The sequence below is a fragment of the Bubalus kerabau genome, chromosome 9, assembly GCF_029407905.1.
Source record: "Bubalus kerabau isolate K-KA32 ecotype Philippines breed swamp buffalo chromosome 9, PCC_UOA_SB_1v2, whole genome shotgun sequence".
NCBI classification, from domain to species: Eukaryota; Metazoa; Chordata; class Mammalia; order Artiodactyla; family Bovidae; genus Bubalus; species Bubalus kerabau.
Window position 1 is genome coordinate 70135322 of NC_073632.1, and position 24213 is coordinate 70159534.

Here is a 24213-nt window from a genome sequence, read left to right on the forward strand (position 1 = left end):
ATGATTTCTTGGACTAATCAGACCACAAAGAATAAATGTGGGATGTGACTTCTGGATGAAATCTAGCACTTTCTTGGTCATCCAATGAAGCCCTTGACAGAGGCCAGGAGGGTTGCAAGTGACCAGTCATTGGCCCAGGTTGGTGCTTGTTATCAGGGAGTGGGGGTGGAAAAGCTTCTTCTAGGGGGAAGAGCAGGACCTGTTTCTTCATTTCCTTCACACCACACACCTGAGTGCCCCTTATATCAGTGGGCTCACAGAGGGAACCCAAAATACTAGGGAAGTGTAGGCATCATCTCATTCTCTTGAAAAGCCACATCAGGGAAGGTTCACGGTGGCATCATGGAAGCCCAAGAAAACAGACACAAGAGGGCACGGGAGCCTGACGGGGACAGTGACAGCACCTCTGAGTCAGGCTTGGAGTCAAGCAAGACAGAAGAACTGACACCTACAGGAGAAGGTGTGAAGGAACGCTAAAACTAAATGACCAGGTGGGGCTAGGGACAGCCTGCAGGGGCTCCCGCATCGGGAGATGATGTTTTAAGCTTTTACTCTTCATCCAATGTTTATTCAATCTTTATTTTAAGCCTGGCATTCTGCAATGACTAGAACATGCATTGTTCAAAGTATATCACCTAAATTAACTTTCCAAAGACAACTAAAAGTTTTGATTTTCTTAATCTTAGATGTTATCAATGAAACATTTTCTAATATCATATTAGTGACAGTTTTTGAGCTGTATACTAAGCACAGTTTATTGATGACTTTGGGGTCCTGGTCTTATATAGGGTCGCCAGATGAAATAAATACTGGATACTCGGTAAAATTTGTATTCCAGATAAACACAGGCAATATGTGAGACATACTTGTACTAACAAATTGTACCTTGCTTATTTGAAATTCAAATTGAACTGGGCATCTTATATTTTTATTTGTTCAATCTGGCAACCCTACCCTTATCACATGGTGACGTAATAATACAGCAATTCCTCAGGTGTCATTGAGCTCAAGGTGTCATTGAGTTTCAAGGCTGTAGGCTCAAGGCTGTAATGCTTTTTGAATTTTGTAGTTATTTTTTACTGTCTCTCTTTGCTATCCAATGATTGCATTACTTGTAGTTGGCACATAGCATCTTCAATTCCCTTTCCCCTCTTCTAAATGGTTTGGACTAAGAAATAAAGTCCTTAGACATGATTGGCTTCTCTGTAAAGTAAATAGTTTCTATAAGGCTACAGGTCCTTGAGAGCACAAACCTGAGAAAAATATGCAAAAAAATTTTTAAAGGACTTTGTAAAAGCTTATTTTGACTGTCCAGAGATTCTTCTGTGGTTTCTCTTGAAGTCCCTCAGGATGAATGAGTAAGGAATCATCTTATTTCCTGGAGTGCACTGTTCTTTTTATTTTTTTAATTGGAGTATAACTGCTTTACAATGTTGCATTAATTTCTGCATTGTTCTTGATAAAGTACTATACAAGTTGAAACCAGCCTCTGATGTAGAGGAGGTTAAAGTTAAATATTAGAGATTTTGCAGTTGCCTATACAACAGAATTTTGGAAGCTGCTCCTGAATATATTTAGGAAGAGTCAGACACGCTGATTTGGCTTGAGAAATTCACTGGTAACTATACCTTGAGGCTGGGGACTAGAATAGGTGACCTCTAGAAACCACGTATATGTGCATGATTTTGATAACACTATGGTCTATCAAATCAAATCAAAAGGTCAAAATAATGACCACAACCAAAATAATGAAAAGTTAATACTGGTCAGCATCATATCTACAATGGAAAAGAATATGTGAATAAGTACAATAGTATGCCAAACATGGTGCTTAGAAGAGACTCCAGCCAGCCTACAAGATTTTATATGGAAAGAATTACAATTTCTATTCTTCCCTACTGCACTCATATACACAATGATTAAACATTTCTTTGGCCCTAGGCAATGCTTGTTCTGAATATAGATTTGAAGTGACTTCTGAATTAGAGCTGCTAGTCTTAATGCTGAACCATATGATTACTCAAACTCAATATGCAAAGTCAGCAAACACCTCTCCCCACTTTACATATTTGCACTTGCCTTCATTTGACATCAGAAAAAAATTGAAACACGTATATTATCATATGTGAAACAAATCGCCAGTCCGGGTTCGATGCATGATACAGGATGCTCGGGGCTGGTGCACTGGGATGACCCAGAGGGATGGTATGGGGAGGGAGGTGGGAGGGGGGTTCAGGATGGAGAACGCATGTACACCCGTGGCGGATTCATGTCAATGTACGGCAAAACCAATACAATATTGTAAAGTAAAAAAAAAAAAATGATTTATGGTACATGATGATCTTCAGGCTCAAGATGATGAATACTTTTACTGACTTTAGAGAAAGAATGACTCATCAGAATCAGATCCTGGGTAATATTTTGGGAGTAGTTAGGAGAAGGCGATGGCACCCCACTCCAGTACTCTTGCCTGGAAAATCCCATGGACGGAGGAGCCTGGTAGGCTGCAGTCCATGGGGTTGCGAAGAGTCGGACACGACTGAGCGACTTCCTTTCACTTTTCACTTTCATACATTGGAGAAGGAAATGGCAACCCACTCCAGTGTTCTTGCCTGGAGAATCCCAGGGACGGGAGAGCCTGGTGAGCTGCCGTCTATGGGGTCGCACAGAGTCAGACACGACTGAAGCGACTTAACAGCAGCAGCAGCAGCAGCAGCAGGAAAGTCTAATACCAGGCAAAGACCAGCATCTTGGTAAAGCAGTTTGATTTTCTCCAGAGGCTTCTGCTGCTGTTGCTAAGTTGCTTCAGTCGTGTCCGACTCTGTGCGACCCCACAGATGGTAGCCCACCAGGCTCCCCTGTCCCTGGGATTCTCCAGGCAAGAGCACTGGAGTGGGTTGCCATTTCCTTCTCCAATGCATGAAAGTGAGAAGTGAAAGTGAAGTCGCTCAGTCGTGTCCGACTCAAGCGACCCCATGGACTGCAGCCCACCAGGGTCCTCCATCCATGGGATTTTCCAGGCAAGAGTACTGGAGTGGGCTGTGAGATTGTACCAATCAGAAAATACTTGCTAGATTGTTGCAAAACTATTCTAAATATTTCAAGCCTTTAAAACTTGTTATAGGCCTTGTGGGGCTTCCCTGGTGGCTCAGACGGTAAAGAATCTGCCTGCAATGCAGGAGACTTGTAGTTGCCACAAGAGAATTCTGGCCTGTGTAGGTCACTGAAGCCTTTAGCTGTACTGTATATTTAGGTTCACGGGACCTGATTCAACTTATTAATGCATTAAATATAATTCTCTTTGCCTGTTGATTAACAAAATACAAATTCATTTTTAAATTTGTTAAGACTTAAGGCCATGTTAAGACTTACAGCCTTTCAAGTTTTTTTTTTTTTTAGTGTAAGAAATTTGTTTAGGTTTTTTTTTTTCCCCCTCCTTCAACAGTTTTCTTCTACCCTAAAAAGCTTGCTGTAATATTTTCATAGGTATCTATCTTAAGGAATAAGTATAATGTGGACTACTGGGTGGATAAGGTGATTTAAAAATGTTTGAGAAACAGTCAACGAGTATTTGAAGTGTGCAAAGTACTAAGCTATTGGCCAGGAGCTAATCCAGTGGTGGGAGAGGCAGAGTCATGAGCAAAGAATTAACAGTACTACAATGGGGAGGGTAATAATGAAGATAAGTGTCTCTTTTTCTATGAATCTATAAAACGAATTCAGCCTAGATGTGCTTGGGGAAGGTTTCCTATAGAAGACAATGCCTAGGTTGAGTGTTACAGTAGTTAGGCAAAAGGTATGGAAGAGAACCTGAGCAAAGACACAGAGGTGAATTGGCAAAATTCCCCTTGTTCCTCTAAACTGAACAGGTTCCTTAGTCACTGGTAGAAGGAGAGGCTGCCCCAGCCCGCCCACTGTTTTAATCCTAACCGAGAGCCTTTAGCAGATATGCAGTGCAGTGGTGATTACAAGGGTAGTTATTATGACTAAAATGTCAAGTTTACCAGATAATCCCTGCCACCTTTACACACAACTCTTTCCTCCTTTTCCAGGCAATCATCCTAACTCAAATAAACACAAGCCTCTTTATTAGTTTTCTAATAACAGAGTACCACAAAGTGGGTGGCTTAAACAACACAGTTTTCGGTTTTATTGTCTCATTGTCTGGAGACTAGAACGCCAAGGTCAAGATTATCAGCAGGGTTAGTTCCTTCCAAGGGCTATGAGGAAGGATCTGTTCCATGCCGCTCCCCTAGCTTCTGATGATTTGCTGGCAATCTTTGGCTTTCTTTGGTTTGTAGATGCATCATCTAGGTTGCTGCCTTCATGTGCACATGGTGTTCTGCCTATCTGTGTCCAAATTTCCCCTTTTTACAGAAGGTACTAGTCATATTGGATTAGGGACCCACCCTATTCCAGTATGACATCATCTTAACTAATTATATCTGAAATGATCCTATTTCCAAATACCTCACATCCCAAGATACTTGGAATTAGGACTACATATACATTTTGAGGAGACACAATTCAACTCCTAACACTCCTTTTCCAATTTAAGTTCTATAATTTCAGGTTAAATCTTAATTTCAGAAAATATTTACCAGGAATATAAATGCTTTGTTGCTTGTTTTCCATAGGTTAACCTAGCTTTTTCTACTCATTTACATATGTATATTGTGTTATTTTCACCATATCATAGATTCCATGGAGTGTTTAGAATTTAGTAAAAATGTTATCTATTAGATGTCATAGTTCAGCTGCTGTTGCATTAAATGTTGATCTTTTCCCAAAGATTATTTTCCAAACAGTATGTTAAAATTAGCACAGCTTAGTTGTTAACACAGAGTGATGACTGCTAATCTTTGAGGAGTTGAACAGTTTGTAAAACAAGAATAAATGTATTAAACTATTGTCTAAAAATGATGTAAAGAATAATACACAAAATAGTACATCTTTTAGTTAATAAATAACAAGAATAAATAAGCATTGGAAGCCTATATTTTATACTTATCATTAGATAATTATGGCATTCACATAGATAACTAGTTTTGTATTGGACTGGTTGGTGATAGCTTCCATATGCAAAGGACAAAGCATAGTTTTTCACATAAATCTTTTTTTTTTTTTTTTTTTTACTAATGCTGTATTTGACTTGTATTTTAGGTACCTGATTAGAAGTATCACTTTTATAAAAAAATTTTTTCTCTGCTTACAAAATGGGTCTAATATCTACTCTCTAGACTTTCCATTGTCTTTCGATTTATTTTTTACCGTTCACAAGATATACACCAATACTGAGATAGTACAACTTCTGATATTAGCTTTATTATTCAAAGCAGAACAATTTAGTTCTGTACGTCGTTCAAATCCTATTCATTTATAGGGTAAAGCTGGCTTTGCCGAATAAGTGGCTGCAAGCAGCTATCTGGAAAGGGCAACGCATAAAGTTCAATTCAAGGTTCCTGTAACCTGATAGTATCACTGTTCTCTCCTGCAATTCTAAATAGGTTCCAAAAATCTTGGTATTTCCTAGCCAGTCGATGTGACAGGTTTTGTTTCTGGCACTGTTTTAATCAGTCTTGAACTGTTAGGTTGGTTTCGTTTTCAAGTTCCCGGTTGGTAAATCACTGTGGGAGCGTACCACGACAACTACTACCTGAATTTTAAAGGCTTTTCAAGACCTGCTTTCCCCACCGGTCGGCTTTCTTTTCTCCCACTCTCTCACGGGTTCTTCTTTCTCTTACCCTCAGTTCCTTTTGCACTCAAGATGTGTAGGGGGATTTAAATTCCAATCCGGAACTCGGAATCGCTGGCCTTGAATGACGGGAGTCGTAGTTTTCGTGACTTCTCCCTAACCGCTTTTCACGCAGAGTCCTTCCTGCAGTAATAAACTACAACTCCCAGAATGCATGCTCGGGCTCCCGCCCCCCCGCTATGCGCACGCGCCCTGAGGCCGCAGGATTTGAATCGGCGGCGTTGTTATTGACGCCATATTGGGGCCGGCGGCGGGTGGAAGAGTCAGACAGTGGAGGGGGAAGCGGCTGGACGTGTTTGCTGGAGCTCCTGCCGCTGCCGCAGCCTCTCAATCTCGCCGCATCGACCACCGCTCTCTAACTACGGACGGTATTCGGGCGTCTTAGGAGCCGCGTTCTAGCCTCACATCTCACGAGGCTGTTATTGACTTCTGAAGGAGCCGGTCTCCGCGCAGGAGTGCCTGAGGCGCGGCGCAAAGCCCGAACGGACGGCGGGGGCGGCCGGAGCGTCCCCCGGGGGATCCGCGCTTGAGGAGGCGGAAGAGCCCCCCTGACGCGGCCAGCGTGAGCCGCCGCCACCGCCTCTCCTGCTCTCGCCCCGGCCGGCCCGGGCCACTGCCCCTGCCGCGGAGGCGGCGGCAGCGGCTCTGCTCCCCTCGCCGGCGCTCCGCCACCCGGCTTTCCGCTCTTGAGCCCGTCGGTTAGGCTCTCTTCGGGGCCCCGCTCTTGCCCGCTTCCTTCGCCCTCCCTTCCCTGACTCCACCCGAGCCCGGCGCCCCGGCCATGGCGTGCGGAGCCACTCTGAAACGGACTCTGGATTTCGACCCTCTGCTGAGCCCGGCGTCCCCGAAGCGGAGGCGATGTGCGCCATTGTCGGCGCCCACCTCTGCCGCCGCTACCCCGTCGTCGGCAGCCGCGGCCACCGCCGCTTCCTTCTCGGCCGCCGCCGCCTCGCCGCAGAAGTATCTCCGAATGGAGCCATCTCCCTTCGGCGACGTCGCCTCTCGTCTCACCACAGGTGGGAGTCGGTCTTGCGGCCGCCCGGGGGGTGGGGGGCGAGGGATGAGGCCGCGGGATTGGGGGTGCAGGACGGCTCCCCGTCCTTAGCAGAGTCCTCGGCGGCCACACTTTTCTTAAGGAGCTCTTTCAGTGTCGGAGACACAATAGGAATAGCCTGATATCGGGGGAGGGGTCGGGGGTGGGGTGGGTAGGGATGGTGCCTTGCCGGGTATTGTGAGGTAGAGGAAGGTCTTATTCTTTGGGCCGAATGACTGGAATCGAGCGTTTCCGTAGTCTGGAGAGCCCCAGCGGAAATGATCAGAGAGAGTGCTACACGGAAATCGAGGCAAACGAAGGGTCACACATTTCACCCGAATCTCGATGGCTGTCTCCCAGAATCAATGGGTTGCACCTATTAACTCTGGAACTGGGTGGTTTGAGGCTAGGCGGCCGCCCCTCTTCCAGTTCAGACATGGCTGATTTTAGTACGGAGGGGGTGGGGGTGGGGGAGGGATGTTACTGGGGCGAGATCTAGGCCTGTCATTAATCACCCACAAGAACGCCACTTTGGCTGAGTCAAGACCTGTTTCCTTAGCAGGGTCAACAACAAAGAAAATGCTCTTCCCGAATACTGTAATACGATCACACTATATATGTCTAGACCTTGAGAAACTTGAACTTTTAATGAAAAGCAAGTTGTATTGAAATTCGGGGCTGAGTAGTAGCTTTAGTTAAAAGTGCTTTATTTTTGCCCATGAAAGTACTTTGGAAGGAAAGGGCTAGGCCTTGAAAATAATAAATCAACCCAAGATTCCAAGGGACTTCAGAATATTTTTGCTGTTCATCTTGAAACATTTCCTGAAAGTGACTGGGCAGCTACCTCTTGACTGCTTTGTGCTGCGTTTGTGTCCGTTTTTTCCTGTACTTTGAAAATCCTTGTGTGTCCCTGGCATAGTCTTAACATAGGCTTATGTGGACTGGTAGTGTAAATGTTTCCTTTGTGCGTGTAGCATGTAAAGGTTTCATGTGTGAGCCTTTGGTGATAATAAGATCTGTAGACAAAGCCTTTTCATAGCTTGATTTACGTGTTTATCGTCAGCTTTAAAAAGAAAATCTGTGGGCAGTATTTAACTCTACTGGTAACTTCATTTGGAATTGACATAAGTTTTGTTATTTTTCAGGTCATACTTTTAAAATATCTTTTTCCAAATATATGGGGAGATCCTCAAATGCCTAGGCTACCATCTTTTGCTGTTGGAACAGTGTCAAGAATGAGTTCCTGGGATTAATACTATTTTCAGAGTTTGTCTTTTTAGTGAAAGACTATCACTGAAAATTGAAATGATACTGCGGAATCTGTACTTAATAAGGCCACTTAAAAATAGCTCTAGCTAACCAGCAGTAAATTTCATTCGAGGGGGTGAATTAATACAGTGTCAGGTTTGGGAGTTAAAGTATATTGCAGTGCTAAAATAGTCTTTGAGCATATAAAGTCAGTCAGCTAGGGGCTATATTTGTCCTCACTTTAAAGGGAATTAATTCAGAAAGAATTGTGATTCTTTGCAGATCTGTCATTTCGTTGATGTATTTGAAGCATTCACTAATGCAATTGACTCCACATTTTCTTATATTTCAGTTAAGTGGACCATTACTGTTACAATAGTAAAATGACTGGAATTATTGAAATTGTTTAAGCCGGCTGATTCAAATTCACATTTTTCCAAAATATTGGTATGTTTCCTGTTTTTCAAGGTGTTTTTGACATCTGCTGTAAGTTTAATCATATCCTGAATTCTAAAGTCACACACTAACTGATATTTATTGATTCTCTGAAAAGTTTTTTTTCTAGCTATTTCAATTAGAGAACAGCAGTTAAAATTGATTAACTTTTGAGTTGCTAAAATTTACGTTTTTAACTGTGGTCTTGGAATGACATTTTACATTTAATTTAATTTAGCCTTACCTTTACACGGCCAGTTTTGGGCTTGCTCTTGTATGGTTTTGGTAATGGTGTCATAATGGGAGCTGCAGTGTTGTGCAGGTATCAAAGAGCTTCCCAGTTTTCATGTCCTCTAACTTGGACCTAATTTTTAAATTCCTATTTTAAAAGTGGTGATTCTTTTAACTTGTTTAGAGTGAATACCATATATCTTTAGCAGAAATAAGTAGCTAGGATTGGAAATGGAAAGCAACTTACCAAAGTGAAACTGACTGGGGCTCTATGGAAGTTCTTTGTTTTCATTTCTGTGGGTTCAAATATAGTTTAAACAATTTACAACTAGACTACCGAAGTGCAGTTTTTTTCAGAGCATGTGTATAATTTATTATGAATTTACTTTTGTTCTCTGGATATATTTATATATGTGTTTTCTGATATGTTGCTGAAGTCATGTTGTCACTTCAGGAACTGGGTATCTTTTAAACTCTAGCTTTGTTTTTTTTTGGTTGTTGGTCATCTCAGGAAGGTTTGACTTGATGAATGTTATTTAAATCAATATTTTTCAAACTATTGCAACTTAATAGGACAAAGGAAAGAACTGGCAAATAAAGTTTTATTGGAACACAACCATGCTCTTTTTTTTTTTTTTTTTTTTTTTTTTTGAAGTATTGTCCATATCCCTTTACAACAGAGGGGTCAAGTAATTGAGATAGAGATTGTATTTTCCCGAAGATCAAATATTTACTGTCTGGTTCTTTTCAGAAAATGTTTGTCCAGTCCTTGTTGAGGGTGTTGGCAGTGAGGTTTGTAGTTATCTCAGGATGTGGAAAAAGAAAAGTGCATGATAACTGGAGATGGGGAGTGGCGGGAACCATTTGCTGTGGTTGGAAAAATGAATGCCTCTACTTAGCTTTATTAGTACTCATCCTGGCAAGTTTATTGAAAACTGATTTCTGAGAGGTCTATCCTTGTTGATTGGTTTTTGAAACCTCTCAATATTGTCACTTAGTGAAAAGATTATCATGACATTCCCTAGAGCAAACATATTTTAATAAAATCAAAATATATGAGACTGTCAATCAAATCCAACACATTGTTATTCATAATTGTGTAGTGAATGAATGAGTGGCTGAATGAAGTGATCTTTCTGTGAACTCAACCTATTTGTGAATTTGCTAGACAGGTTTATACACATCATTTGACTTGTTACCATTGCTCTAGTCTGCCTTAGGAATTGAGTTGGATGAAGAGTTAAATTCCTTTGTAAAAGCTCATTGTATTTGCTGGAAACTTGCCATTAAGAATGGAAATTGCAGCTTGTGAATGGGGAAGGGTTTACAGGAACTTAGATTGTTCTGTAGACATTGATGCATGCCTGCAAATGGAGACACCAGCTGGCTTAAATGAAGTATAAATGGTTCTACACAAACAAATGAGATGTCTGTTGGAGGAGGCAACATTTCACTTCAGATGTCATTTATATTGAGCCAGAAGTGTTTTTAATATTTTGTGGTTATTTAGACAGCTGTTAGGTTGCTTCTAGTTTCTCAGTGGATTTGGCAAATAAACTGTTTTTAATGGTCTTTGTACTTTGGATTTTAAACCTGATATTTTATTTAGGACTGTGTATGTAGCTGCAGTTATTTAATAGTTCTATGAATTATGCATTTAAGAATCATGTAAGTCTATAAGCCATTAAAAGCAGAGTGCAGTTGTATTCATTATTAAGCTGTTTTGTTTTGAAAGTAGAAAAATGAAAGCCTATCTTGAGCACAGAAACACATAGTGTAAACATGTCTAGATCAGAGAAGAGATTTGCTAACTCTTTGTTAGGTGAAAATGTTCCAATGTAAAGGAGAATAATAAAATTTCTTCAGTTTTCTTGAATGGCTTTATAGGGAAAAGAATATATTGTATGTTACTCAGATAGGCCTTTTCCTAAGTGTTGAGGTAGACAGGAAGACAGTGATAGAAATGCTTTAGTTTTGAAAGGTTGAGAAAGAGGTTCATTGGAACTGCCCATTTTTGTGTATTTTTCTTCTTTGAAAAGAAACCTTTGATGATTCTTCCACTTAAAGAAAAATGCATAATGATAGCATAGGTTAAGTTTGGACCTCTTGGGTAGTTGGTTCACGAAACAAGAAACGAACGGTATTGGGTCTTTTCAAGTGCCCATAAGTGAATTGTGTACAAGGTTGAGTCGTGTCTGACTTTGCAGCCTCATGGACTGTAGCCCACCAGGACCCTCTGTCCATGGGATTTTCCAGGCAAGAATACTGGAGTGGGTTGCTATGCCCTCCTCCATTCCCAACCCTGGTTTCAAACCTGCATCTCCTACCTTGGCAGGCGGATTCTTTACCACTGAGCCACCTGGGAAGCCCCATAGGTGAATTAACCAGCAACTTACGGTCCTTGCTAGTACTTAGTAGCATTAACAGTTACTATTGCTAACCCTGTGCTGGTACAGAATGCTGTCTATGCATATGTGAAACCACAGTGCATTTCTTGACTTTGAGAAGACTGCCTACCTTCAGAAAAGTATGAAGAGTGGAATACTCGTTAAAGCTTATATGAACCTGTCTGGCATCTGCAGATGGTGAAGAGGTCTTCATAAATGACCTTAGTTTAAGAGATGCATTTTCAGTTTTACTACTGAGCATAGGACTTCTAGAACTCAGCAGCTTACCATTGTTTCTCAACTTTCTAAACACACCTGAGAAATATTAGTGGCAGTTTTGTAGCAAAGACTGTTAGTGAAAAGGAATGTCCTCTGAATTTTGAGAGGATAGGTGGGACTTGTCTAGTTTGAGAATTACCTGCTATACCTTCTCTCAGTTAATGTCTTATACAGAGTTTTAAAATACCTTCTGAATGTATTTGTTGAATTAAGGTTTGGGCAGTTTTAAGAAAAAAATATAATTTCACTTCTCCTTCTGTGACAATAAAGCCACAATATGTGACAACATTTTTTAAAACTGTGACTCAGATGAGTAGTAACAAATATAGTATTTATTTTAAAGACTTCTAATAGTATTTTGAGGCTCTTGAAGTGCACCAAAAGTATTCCTTCATGTTTCTGAATAGTGATGATAAACATGGTTATGCTGCTGCTGCTAAGTCACTTCAGTCGTGTCTGACTCTCTGCGACCCCATAGATGGCAACCCTAACAGGCTCCCCAGTCCCTGGGATTCTCCAGACAAGAATACTGGAGTGGGTTGCCATTTCCTTCTCCATTGCATGAAAGTTAAAAGTGAAAGTGAAGTTGCTCAGTCGTGTCCAACTCTTCCCGACCCCATGGACTGCAGCTTACCAGGCTCCTCCATCCATGGGATTTTCCTGGCAAGAGTACTGGAGTGGGTTGCCATTTCCTTCTCCACATGGTTATGTGTACTACAATATTTGAAATAGCCCCATTTACAAGGATTTTACCATTTTCAAAGATTTTACATGATTTTTAGGACAAATAATTTGTACTATGAAGTTCTGAGCTTTCATTTCTAAAGGAATTGAATGATTTAAGTTAAAACAATTTTTTTTTGATGGGAAGATACTGCAATTATAATTGAGCAGGGAGAGAATCCTTGCAGGTAAATTAAAATTCTAGTGTCAGCTTTGATATTTATTTTGAGCCCTTTGATCACAGTTTTGCATTGTGCCAGATTGTATAATCTTTCTTGTGATGATAGGTTTTTGGGGTAGTGGTAGTGGTTTTTATCCTTCCAGCACTAGAAAAATAGCTCACAATATGCTTGTAGTTTGTCTTAGAGTATAACTGCTTTCTTCTCTTTAAAACTGTAAGTCACTAATTTTTATATGTCAGATATCATAGATCATCCTGAAGTACAAATGCTTTACAACATTCTGATTTTATTAAACCTATGATTTTTTTTTCAGTAATACAATTTTTGAATTTGACTGTATTTTTAAATTCTCTGTTCATGTACCTGGATTTTCTTACCATTATTAAAAAATGTAAGTACTTTCTCTGAAAGTCACTTATTCAAGTTTCTGTGAACCTCCTTTGAGTTTCAGATTCTAGGCTGGTTAGGCAAAGAAAAGACAGTCTCTGGGTACTGACAAGAGTTGCAACTGCTGGTACTTGTAACACTATCTAAACATGAAGAAAAATACCATAAACTTTATGGTTTATCAAATACCTATTTTAATTCTCTGTGGACAGTTGTCCATATTAGCATTATTTTCACCTTTGACAGCCTGAGCATTGAAATTGGCTTACTGATTACATCACACTTTTACTACTGAAGCTTATTTATTGACTGTTTCTGAAATTGTTTTAGTCTGTAGTATACATTCAGACTTTGGTTTAGTATTTATTTTCATTTCCTTTAATGGTAATTCTTAGAAAACTCGCTCTAAAAATCGAACTAAAGGGAGGAAGTTTGGAGAAATGGACCTGGAAGAGTTGCTTTTCTTTCTTTTTTTTAAAAAGCACAGCATCATTGAACTGATGTAGCAGTTTAATAGAATGGGAGAAGAATTTGAAAGGTTGCAGAAAGCCAGCTTTTCAAGCATTACTTTCCTTGAACTTTGCCTTTTGTTACAAAAGATTGCCTTGTTCCTAATGCTGATGCATAAGTCTCTGGAAGAAAAACTTCTCTAAGCAGTATAATTGGTTAAAACTGTAGGAGGTTTTAGGTGGTTGTGACAGATGGGGGAACCTGATCCATGGCTCAGGGTGAAATAGTACATTATCAGAGGCTGTTCTTGTACTCAGCATGTGTGGTAATGCTGACTTGTCAGTTTAGAATAATTCCTAACTGTTGAAACACCAATAAATCATTCTAGTTAGTTACAGATGCCTATCCTCAGAGGAAGCAGTTTAAAGACACTTGAAGCATCCCTTGTATAAATATCTGAATGTAATACAAACATTTCTTATAATTATCCTGTTACAGTCAATGATTGTATTTGCAGGGTTCTAAGTAGATGAGAATTATGTGCCAAAAGCTTACTACCTTAACAGTCATAGAGTTTGATGTTTCATTGTGTGAAGTATTAGTAGTACATGGCGGTGGATCCCTCTATTCTAACTGACATTCTGTTTTTCTGATTTATTTTCACTTTAGGTACTCACAGAATATTGACTAGGTGTACTAATATAATACTGGAGAGGGTAGTAGATGTTAAGAGGTTAGGCCCTGACATCAGGCTTCAGTTCAGTTCAGTCACTCAGTCGTGTCCGACTCTTTGCAACCCCATGGACTGCAGCAAGCTAGGCCTCCCTGTCCATCACCAACTCCCAGAGTTTACTTCTCCTGCCTTCAATCTTTCCCAGCATCAGGGTCTTTTCCAGTGAGTCAGTTCTTCACATCAGGTGGCCAAAGTATTGGAGTTTCAGCTTCCGCATCAGTCCTTCCGGTGAATGCTCAGGACTGATTTCCTTTAGGATGGACTGGTTTGCTCTCCTTGCAGTCCAAGGGACTCGTCAAAAGTCTTCTCCAACACCATAGTTCAAAAACACCAATTCTTCAGCGCTCAGCTTTCTTTATAGTCCAACTCTCACATCCATACATGACTACTGGAGAAACCAAAGCTTTGACTAGATGGACCTTTGTTGGCAAAGTAATGTCTCTGCTTTTTAATATGCTGTCTCGGTTGGTCTTTTTTTCCAAGGAGTAAGCGTCTTTTAATTTCATGGCTGTAGTCACCATCTGCAGTGATTTTTGGAGCCCCCTCCAAAATCACTCTCTCACTGTTTCCCCGTCTGTTTGCCATGAAGTGATGGGACCAGATGCCATGATCTTAGTTTTCTGAATGTTGAGCTTTAAGCCAATTTTTTCACTCTCCTCTATCACTTTCATCAAGAGGTTCTTTAATTCTTCGCTTTCTGCCATAAGGGTGGAGTCATCTGCATATCTGAGGTTATTGATATTTCTCCCGGCTTGATTCCAGCTTGTGCTTCATCCAGCCCAGCGTTTCTCTTGATGTACTCTGCATATAAGTTAAATAAGGCTTGGGTTTGCCTTATTCCAGCTGTATGACCTTTCAGAAGACATTGCAGTAAAGCCTCATTTTCCTCATCTGTAAAAGTATGCACTTGATAGTAGTATCTGCCTTCTGGGGATGTCATGAGAATTAAGAGCATCTCCTGCCCCTGAGTACTGGAGATAGTTACAGTTGGGCAACCTCAAATGGGACTTTTTACATTGTCCAGCAGTCCTGCCGTTTATTTAGTGAATAACCTTGCCTTTTACTTGTACTTCATGGAAAAAATAGAGGCCATCAAATGGCAGTGTCTTAATTTTCCCAGTACCTACTCTACCAATGTTTTTGTATATTTTGTTTTTAGTATCACTGAGGAAGATTAAATGAGATAATTATAGCCCTTTACATAGTGAAGGAAGGATCCCACTTGTCTCCAGAGGAACCTTATCCTCTGGTTTTTGTCTGTCAACCAGATCTTGCTTTTGGCTTGAAATAAGTGTCAAGCCTCCCATTATAAAGGAAATGAAGCATCTTTATTTTTCCTCCAGCAGGCATCCACATTCCTCCATTTCAAAACTAGACTCAAGAGGTTTCAGATAGTCTGCTTAATTCCACTGGGCTCTCAACTTCTAGTATATTTGTACCTCAGAAGGCTTTTGTCAAGCCAGTGATGACTTCCATGGCACACAATCAATCCTCATCTTGTTTGACCTTCCTTACACTGCTGACACTCCCTTCTTTTTGAAATATCTTGTGTATTTTAATCTTCTGTGACAGCAAACTGTTTTCTTCCACTTCTCCAGCTGTTCTTTTGTCTTCATCTGGCCATGAGTTCGTTAGTTCTAGGTTCATTCAGCTCCACTCCTGGCTGGCTTAATAGCTCCTTTAAATGTATATACTTATATATATACACACATGCATATATATAAAGCAGAAATCAAAAAGCAAACGTGTTTATTCACTATCAGTCACATAATGAACATAGTGATTTTGTTAATGTCATGTGATGAATCTCCTTAAGTAGGGCCAGTGAAGTTTAAATTGATTTACAAGGTATTTTCCTGCTTGGGAAGGATATGTGTTAGAATTACAAAAGCCATCCAGGTGAGAGTGGCAACATAAATTAGATCATCCTTAATGTTTTTGTGCTTGTAATAATCTCAGCTGCTACTGCTTTCCTTCTCTTCCTCTCCCATTTCCTGACATGTCCAATAATACATAAACCAAACACTTTTCTTTTTAATTGCCAGTAGAGTTATTTTAAGCAGGGGATAGAAACCTAAATGTCCATAGTTCCAGGCAAGTAATGATTGAAATAAATAAGATGGGGACTTGTGAATTCCAGTCTTGCTCCTGACCTGCTGCAATGCCTGGAAACTCATTAGAAAATGCTTAACCCAGGCTCCATCCTTTATAGGGTTCATTTTAACAGAGTCCCTAGGTGATTTGGGTGTGCATTAAAGTTTTAGAAGCACTTGAGAACTTACACCCAAAAGGCAGCAGCCACTCTGAACTGAACTTTGCCACATAGTCCAATACCTACCCCCAGCCACTCCCTCCCCATCACCAGTAGCTGGAAATCTGATCATTCAACTTTTGAATGTTGGCCACATTGTTTTGAAAAAAGTTCAGGCCAGACATGTCTTTGGACTCCATTTAATTCATGAATCATCAGTTTGCAACCTCTGGTTTCCAGATATGCCGTATCTCGATATTTATGTAAGTGTGTTTTGGGGGCCCTGATAAGTTGTTATGAGAAACAGGTTAGTTGTTTAGCTTGATTGTGTTGCCCTACAGTCCTCCTCAAGGAGCCTGCTCTTTATCCTTCCAGACCTTGTTTTGATGGCCCATGGTTATTTGAAATAGAAGCTGAAACTTGGTACTAAATGTTTTCCAAAGCTTGCATATTTTGTTTTGGATAGTTCAGTTTCCTCTTTCTCTTCACCATTTACTTCTTTCATTTTTTGTTCTTATTACTCTTTTTCTAGCTTGTAAGCTACTTGAGAAGATAGTAAAGAAGTAAACAACAAAAGCATCATGGTTAGCACATAGAATCTAATGTAATATAAAATAGAGGTATGAAACTGCATGTGTATCGGGGAGGCGGTACCTGCTGACTGAGCATGGTTTGGATTCCTTGCATTAGTGACTTCCATTGTGCATTTAACTTGTAATTTATACTTAGACCTGAAGAATTTAATAAATTGAGCCATTTACTTCAAATAAGTAATTACTGTGTAGTACCAGTGAAGTAATGGAATTTGACCTGTACTAATTATAGTTATCCTTCTTGTAGGGGATAAATGGATGACTCTAATGCAGTGAAATATAATGTAAATTTAGAATCTGAGTCAGTTGCCTTTAAAATACTGTAGCCAATACCCTGGTGTTTATATAAATATATGCAGCTATATTATGCTTATTAGGATTCATGGTAATCCAAACAGAAGTTAAAACTGTAGATATACCTTGACAATCTTCTGTTAAAATTTGGTTTCAGGTTCCTTTAACATAGCAATAATTGTAAAGTAAATTTAAAATGGCATCAGCTCATTTCTTTTAAATTGGATAGCTCTTAGTGCTTAAGAACTATTCTAATTTCTGATCAGATGATCTAGGAGAATAATTGAAATTACAAAGATGGGTCTCCATAGCAACTCTGAATTGTCTACTTGATAAATTAAAATACAGACATGACAGTGTCTGTAGTTCAGAGCTCTAGATTTGGTCTGTTATTTTATTTGGAACAGTTTCAGTTTTAGGTCTTAATAGCTACTGCAGGTTTTCTGTACTTAATTGTTTACAGATTTTCCATTTCATTTGTGTTCCTCCCTAGATCTGACAGGCTTTCAAGATTTATTTCATTTTTAACCTCATTGTTTGAGTTAATCTGTTTAGATGAACTTTTAGCTTGTTTCTTTCCAAAGATACTCCATAGAGAAATTAGCATATAAGGTGATAATAAATGGGTCTTTCATACCTGAATTTGAAACTGTTAATGTTTGATCTAGTAACTATGTCAGTAGGAAAACAGGAAGTTCATACAGGTCTGGAGCAAAAAAATTTAGTTTTATGTATCACCAATTTTTAGATATCTTATGGTTATGGACTCTACTCTAGAAAGATATTTGATGATGACCCTGCACCCCCACCCCCCATTTCGAGATTCTCCTTTAAACACATTGCTGATTGCTTCTAATTCCATTTTCCCTTCACTCTCAGTCCTATCTTGATTCTATTTCTTTTACCATCATCAGCAGCTTTTTTTTTTTTTTTAAATCCTTGCTTTCTCCTGTTTATATTGTTGACCTTGTTCATTGTGTCCAGGGTTTTCAAAGTAGTCGTTGGCAACTAAGATGAGTAAACAGGCTTTATTGTCTCAGGCAGGCCTTTTCTTTTCACATTTACCTAGGCTTTTTGCTTATATGTATATATTTCAGATATTCCAAAGGAATAGGCTCATTGATAATCTGCTTATTACAGAGAATTTCTTTAGCAACCTCAGTGATAATTTACTAGATTTGGGAATGAAAATGCCCTTAGTCATAAATCTGCTAATACTGACTTTCACTTAACCTAATAAGTGCAAAAAGTCTTAATATTTTACAGTTAACCTTTGAACAGTGCAGGCTTGAACTGACAGGTCCATTTATGTGGATTTTTTTCACTAGTAAATAAAATAGTAAATACACGATCCAAAGGTGGTTAAATCCAAGGATGTGGAACCCTGCTGATGTAGAGGAACCATATCCTTGGATACAGGGTCAAACTACAAGTTACATGGACTTTCAACAGGTTTTCTGCACCCTGAAATTTCAGCAGGAATTCTGCACCCTGAAAATTCCCATGTTGTTCAAGATAAAAGTATATGTAAGAACAACAGTGATGTAGTTTTAAGGATTTTGGAAAGGGATATACCACAACCATTTGAGTGTAGATTGTCTGAAAATACATATTTTGCTCTGTGATTTGCTGTGAATTTAATCTATGCTTCACAAACCAAATATGAAGTCTGCATGATTAAAACTGGAATGTGCAACTGATAATGTTAGTAAAGCTTCACTTTCTTTAATGGACTAGTAAATTTGTTGGCAACACAATGTCAAATGTTATATGTACTTGGAATAGAATGTCATTTTAGTTCCATAAGAGACGGCTAGATTTTAGTTTAAGATTAAGTGAACATAGGTACATTGTTGATGTATGTAAGGCCTTTATCTTGCTGATATGGAAGCAACTTAAGTTGACCAGACATGTAAATTGAACTTGTGAATTCTGGAATACTGAATCTTGGGAGATTTCTTGGTTATCTGCTTCAAAACTGCCTAGACCTCTGAACTGATAGAAATTGAACTTGAGGCTTGTATTACTAGTTAGCTGTCTGCTACTTTGTTGTTGTTGTTCAAGTCACTCAGTGGTGTCAGGCTCTTTGTAATTCCATGGAGTGCAGCACACCAGGTTTCCCTGTCTTTCACCACCTCCCAGAGTTTGCTCAAACTCATGTGCTTTAAGTCAGTGATGCCATCTAACCACCTCAGCCTCTGTCACCCTCTTTTCCAGCCCGCAATCAGGGTGGTGAGTCAGCTCTTCGCATCAGGTGGCCAAAATATTGGAACTTCAGCTTCAGCATCAGTCCTTCCAATGAATAATATTCAGGGTTGATTTAGGAAAAACATCTATTTCTGCTTTATTGACTACGCCAAAGCCTTTGACTGTGTATTACAACAAACTGTGGAAAATTCTTCAAGAGATGGAAATACCAGAGCACTTGACCTGCCTCCTGAGAAATCTGTATGCAGGTCAGGAAGCAACAGTTAGAAGTGGACATGGAACAACAGACCAGTTACAAATCGGGAAAGGAGAACGTCAAGGCTATATATTGTCATCCTGCTTATTTAACTTATATGCAGAGTACATCATGAGAAATGCCGGGCTGGATGAAGCACAAGATGGAATCAAGATTGCTGGGAGAAATATCAATAACCTCAGATATGCAGATGACTCCACCCTTATGCAGATAACTCCACCCTTATGGCAGAAAGCGAAGAAGAACTAAAGAGCCTCTTGATGAAAGTGAAAGAGGAGAGTGAAAAAGTTGGCTTAAAGCTCAACATTCAGAAAACTAAGATCACGGCATCTGGTCCTATCACTTCATGGCAAATAGATGGGGAAACAATGGAAACAGTGAGAGAGTTGAATTTTGGGGACTCCAAAATCACTGCAGATGGTGACTGCAGCCATGAAATTAAAAGACGCTTACTCCTTGGAAAAAAAGACCAACCGAGACAGCATATTAAAAAGCAGAGACATTACTTTGCCAACAAAGGTCCGTCTAGTCAAAGCTTTGGTTTCTCCAGTAGTCATGTATGGATGTGAGAGTTGGACTGTGACGAAAGCTGAGTGCCGAAGAATTGATGCTTTTGAACTATGGTGTTGGAGAAGACTCTTGAGAGTCCTTTGGACTGCAAGGAAATCCAACCGGTCCATCCTAAAAGAAGTTAGTCCTGAATATTCATTGGGAAGGACCCATGCTGAAGCTGAAACTCCAAAACTTTGGGCACCTGGTGCAAAGTACTGACTCATTTGAAAAGACCCTGATGCTGGGAGTGATTGAAGGCGGGAGGAGAAGGGGACGACAGAGGATGAGATGGCTGGATGGCATCACCGACTCAATGGACATGAGTTTGAATAAGCTCCGGGAGTTGGTGATGGACAGGGAAGCCTTGCGTGCTGCAGTCTCTGGGGTCACAAGTAGTCTGACATGACTGAGCCACTGAACTGACTGAACTGAAATTGGACCATTCACTAAGTAACATTGTTGATCACACGTTACCAGTATTAAAGCATCTTAAGAGCACAGTGGGGCTTAGATGACATAGTTCTATCGTAATAGGTATAAAAAGCAGTGCTGTAGCATTCAGAACTCTTCAGCTCTGCCAAGTGTTGATAAAGATGTGGAGCACCTGGAACTCACATTGCTGGTGGGAATGCAAAACATACAGTTACTCTGGAAAATGGTTTGTCAATTTCTTAGCCATGTAATCAGTCCATCCAGTTCCACTCCTAGGTATTTACTTAAGCGAAATAAAAATTTGCCACCTATGGGCTTGTACTTGAATATTCATAATAGTTCCCAGTTGGAAACAGTCCAAATGTCCACCAAAAGGAGAATGGATAAGGTGTGATATATACCGTATATACACAGTGGAATACTAATTAACAAAAAGGGATTACTGGTTGATGTAACATCATGTATGAATCTCAAAACCATTTTGCTGGGTGAAAGAAGACAAAAATTTACTCTTTAAGATAGCAGTTTTAGAAAACACAAAACTGACAGCAGAGAAAGTGGTGGCGGTAAAGGTGGTGACTGAGAACAGCTGGGGTGATAAAGTTCTTTATTGTGGTTGTGGTGGTTCCAGAACTATGTTGCACTTGTCAGAACTCATCAAATTGTACTTTTAAATTGGTGAATTCATTTGTAAGTTATGCCTTACAGGTCCTTAATAAAATCTCTTAAATTTTAGATAGTATGGAGATGTATATAAAGCTAAATTTTTAAAAGTTTTACCATATCTTTCTTCTTAGGCTAGAACTGGTTCAAGACTTTCAAATGAACAAATTGTTACAGCTATTCTTTTGGTACATTTGGTTGTGCTTTGGGTGAAGCAAAAGGAAGAATAAGTAATCTTGAGAACAGTTTTGTCACCACAATGATCAAAGAATAAGTCACACAAAAGAAGTTAAAGCCAAATTACTTTGTGCTATTATATTTGAAGTCTTCGTGAGTAAACTTTGAATGCTTTGAATGGTACTTTTGATCAGCATGATGGTAACTGAACATAAAATGATAAATGAGTGAAGCCTGCTATGAGATCGAAACATCATTATTTTAGAAACCTCTTAAAGAATTTTGCTACTGAGAGAGTTATTTTTTGAAAAAAGGGTATGTGTGCCTGGTTGGTACAGGATGTTGCACTGGTTTTATTGGACACCTCTGAATCTTAGGAAGCGTGTTTCTCTTATGGTGCTTAGCTGTTCAGTAGATAGCTATTGCTATTTCACATTGGTAACTTTGTTTTAAATTACAATTTCACATAAATGGAAAAGGACTGAAAATGATGACCATGTTTAATATAAACAAATGTTAGAACATTTTGAGAAATGTTATAGACATTCAAACAACCATCCTGAGGTTAGTCATTCCAATGCGTGATTTTTGTATTCATGTATATTTAAAACAGATTTGTTTACACACAAAATTTTACATAAATGGACTCTTCACTAGATGTCTCTTGCAAGACATTTAAAAAATTTTTATTTTATTTGCAGAACTTTATTTTTTAATTGCTTTTATTTATAGTAATGAAACTGGCAGAATCTAAATGCTTAAGGGACTGATTGATACCCCTCACAGTCTATCTCTCAAAAGCTCTAAAAGTTCTTACTGGGGAAATTAAACTGAGAAAAGAGAAGTGAGATTTAAGTGTATACCTAAAAACAACTTCTAGTATTAACTTTTCCAAAAAGGATTGTTTTCATTTTACATAAATCTTTAGCCTTCAGGTGCATTTCAGTTCATTTTAAAATTGCATCATTTTAGAATGGTGTGGAATTACACTCCATTATATTTACAAAACATTTTATTGCCTGTTATTTTTGTTTACTTTTGCTTTGGGTCGGGAATAACACGCTCCCTGGGATGTAGTTTCCCATGGATATCCTATGAATTTAAGAACTATGGTGGTGGTAAGAAAGTCTGTTTGGAGGGAGTGAGAACCTCAGGGATTTTCTGAAGAGGCTGGCTAACTGTCACTATTTTGAATTAGAAGTCTTCTGAAACTTATCATACTGGCCTAAAGGATATGCTGCTGCTTTTTCATTCCTCATTTGATGGTCGTGGTTCAAGAGGGTGGCACTGTAGTGTAGTGGTTTTTAATTAATCATCTTTTAATGAGTGATATACCAATCACTTTACATGGGTTTTTACCCCAAAGATATAGGACAGAACTTTGCTGCTAAGACTGTGATACTCATCAGTTCTGTTGAGCTTAATATTAATGGCCATGGCCGCTTAATGTATAATGGTTTTTTAGTTCCTAACAACTCGGTCATTTTGCTGACATATTGCTGTCACCTCTCACTCTTGTGTACCTGTATTTTACATACTTCTCCCTGCTTCTGATTATTTATGGTCTTGGAAAAGCCTGTTTAATAGTTCTGTGTGGTGAATAAATGACCTTTGAGCCTGATACTCTTAGAATATGAGTGAAATACATGTTTCAGTTCAGACTCCCTTATCTTTACCATTGAATGAAAAATTTATTTTTTTTTTTTAAACTAATGAGTGCTCAGAAAGAATGGCATTTTGGAATAGCTGGATTCCAGATGGTGTGTATGTGTTATTTCTGATTGAGTGTTCCCATTATGCTGAAATGAATTCCTCCCAAAACATAAGTTTTCTAGATATTTGAAGAGAATATTTTCAGTAGAACCCAACCTATTTTTTAACTTGAAAGTGTTGTCTTGCCAAATTTTGACTTTTTTTCTTCTAGAACAAATTCTATATAACATAAAACAAGAGTATAAGCGCATGCAGAAGAGAAGACATTTAGAAACTAGTTTTCAACAGACAGATCCATGTTGTACTTCTGATGCACAGCCACACGCATTTCTCCTCAGTGGACCAGGTTCACCAGGTAATAAAAGAATTGATAAGTGTGAAAGGAAATGTTACTTAGTATGGGAAAAAGGAAAACAAATTGCCTTTAGTCATCAAGCTCCTATTTCTCCTTGATTTTTGAAAAAACATTTATACAGGTAACTCATAATCTCTTAAAAATATGGTACAAAAAAGGTAATAGCCACTTGGATTCCCATGACTCAAAGACAGCCATCTGTAGGTAACATCCCCTAAGTGGACTTCCCCATAAATGCTACTATGATTCGTAGCCTCTATTAAAGAAAAAAAAAAAAAATACAGCCATATGCTTCTCTGTCAGGTATAGATATACTTTGCCTTAGCTAAAGACTGCATTCTATGGATTTCCCATAATTATTTAATAATGATAGACTTGAAATTTCTATTACCAAAAATGTCCCTGAACATGCACCCTCACACACACTTGTCTTTTAGGATAATGCCTAAAGGTTGATTATTTTGATGCTACATCTGTTTTTACCTACCTTTTATTGGAGAGGATAGTTTGCAAATACACTTAAAATTTTCAGTCAGTTCAGTCACTCAGTCCAACTGTTCCAACCCCATGGACTGTAGCACACCAGGCTTCCCTGTCCATCACCAATTCTAGAGCTTGCTCAAACTCATGTCCATCGAGTCGGTGATGGCCATCCAGCCATCTTATCCTCTGTCGTCCCCTTCTCCTGCCTTCAGTCTTTCCCAGCATCACGGTCTTTTCCAGTGACTCAGTTCTTCGCATCAGGTGGCCAAAGTGTTGGAGTTACAGCTTCAGCAGCCATTTTTCCAGTGAATATTTAGGACTGATTTCCTTTAGGATTGACTGGTTTGATATCTGTGCTGTCCAAGGGACTCCCACGTGAAGGGGATAAGTTGG

General features: G+C 39.3%; 1 protein-coding gene across 2 annotated transcripts in view; it reads left to right on the forward strand.

Annotated features, from left to right (window-relative positions):
- Positions 1–244: 244 nt before the first annotated feature.
- AKIRIN2 (akirin 2) overlaps positions 245–24213 on the forward strand; it is a 28445-nt gene continuing 4476 nt past the window's right edge. The window contains exons 1-2 of one of the 2 annotated variants that reach the window (XM_055535542.1): positions 245–460; positions 23194–23337. In XM_055535542.1, the coding sequence (XP_055391517.1) occupies positions 343–460; positions 23194–23337 (262 nt within the window). In that variant the 5' untranslated portion in view covers positions 245–342. Of the gene's footprint in view, positions 461–6377; positions 6772–23193; positions 23338–24213 lie in introns of those variants that run through there. The other variant, XM_055535541.1, reaches the window with a different exon arrangement.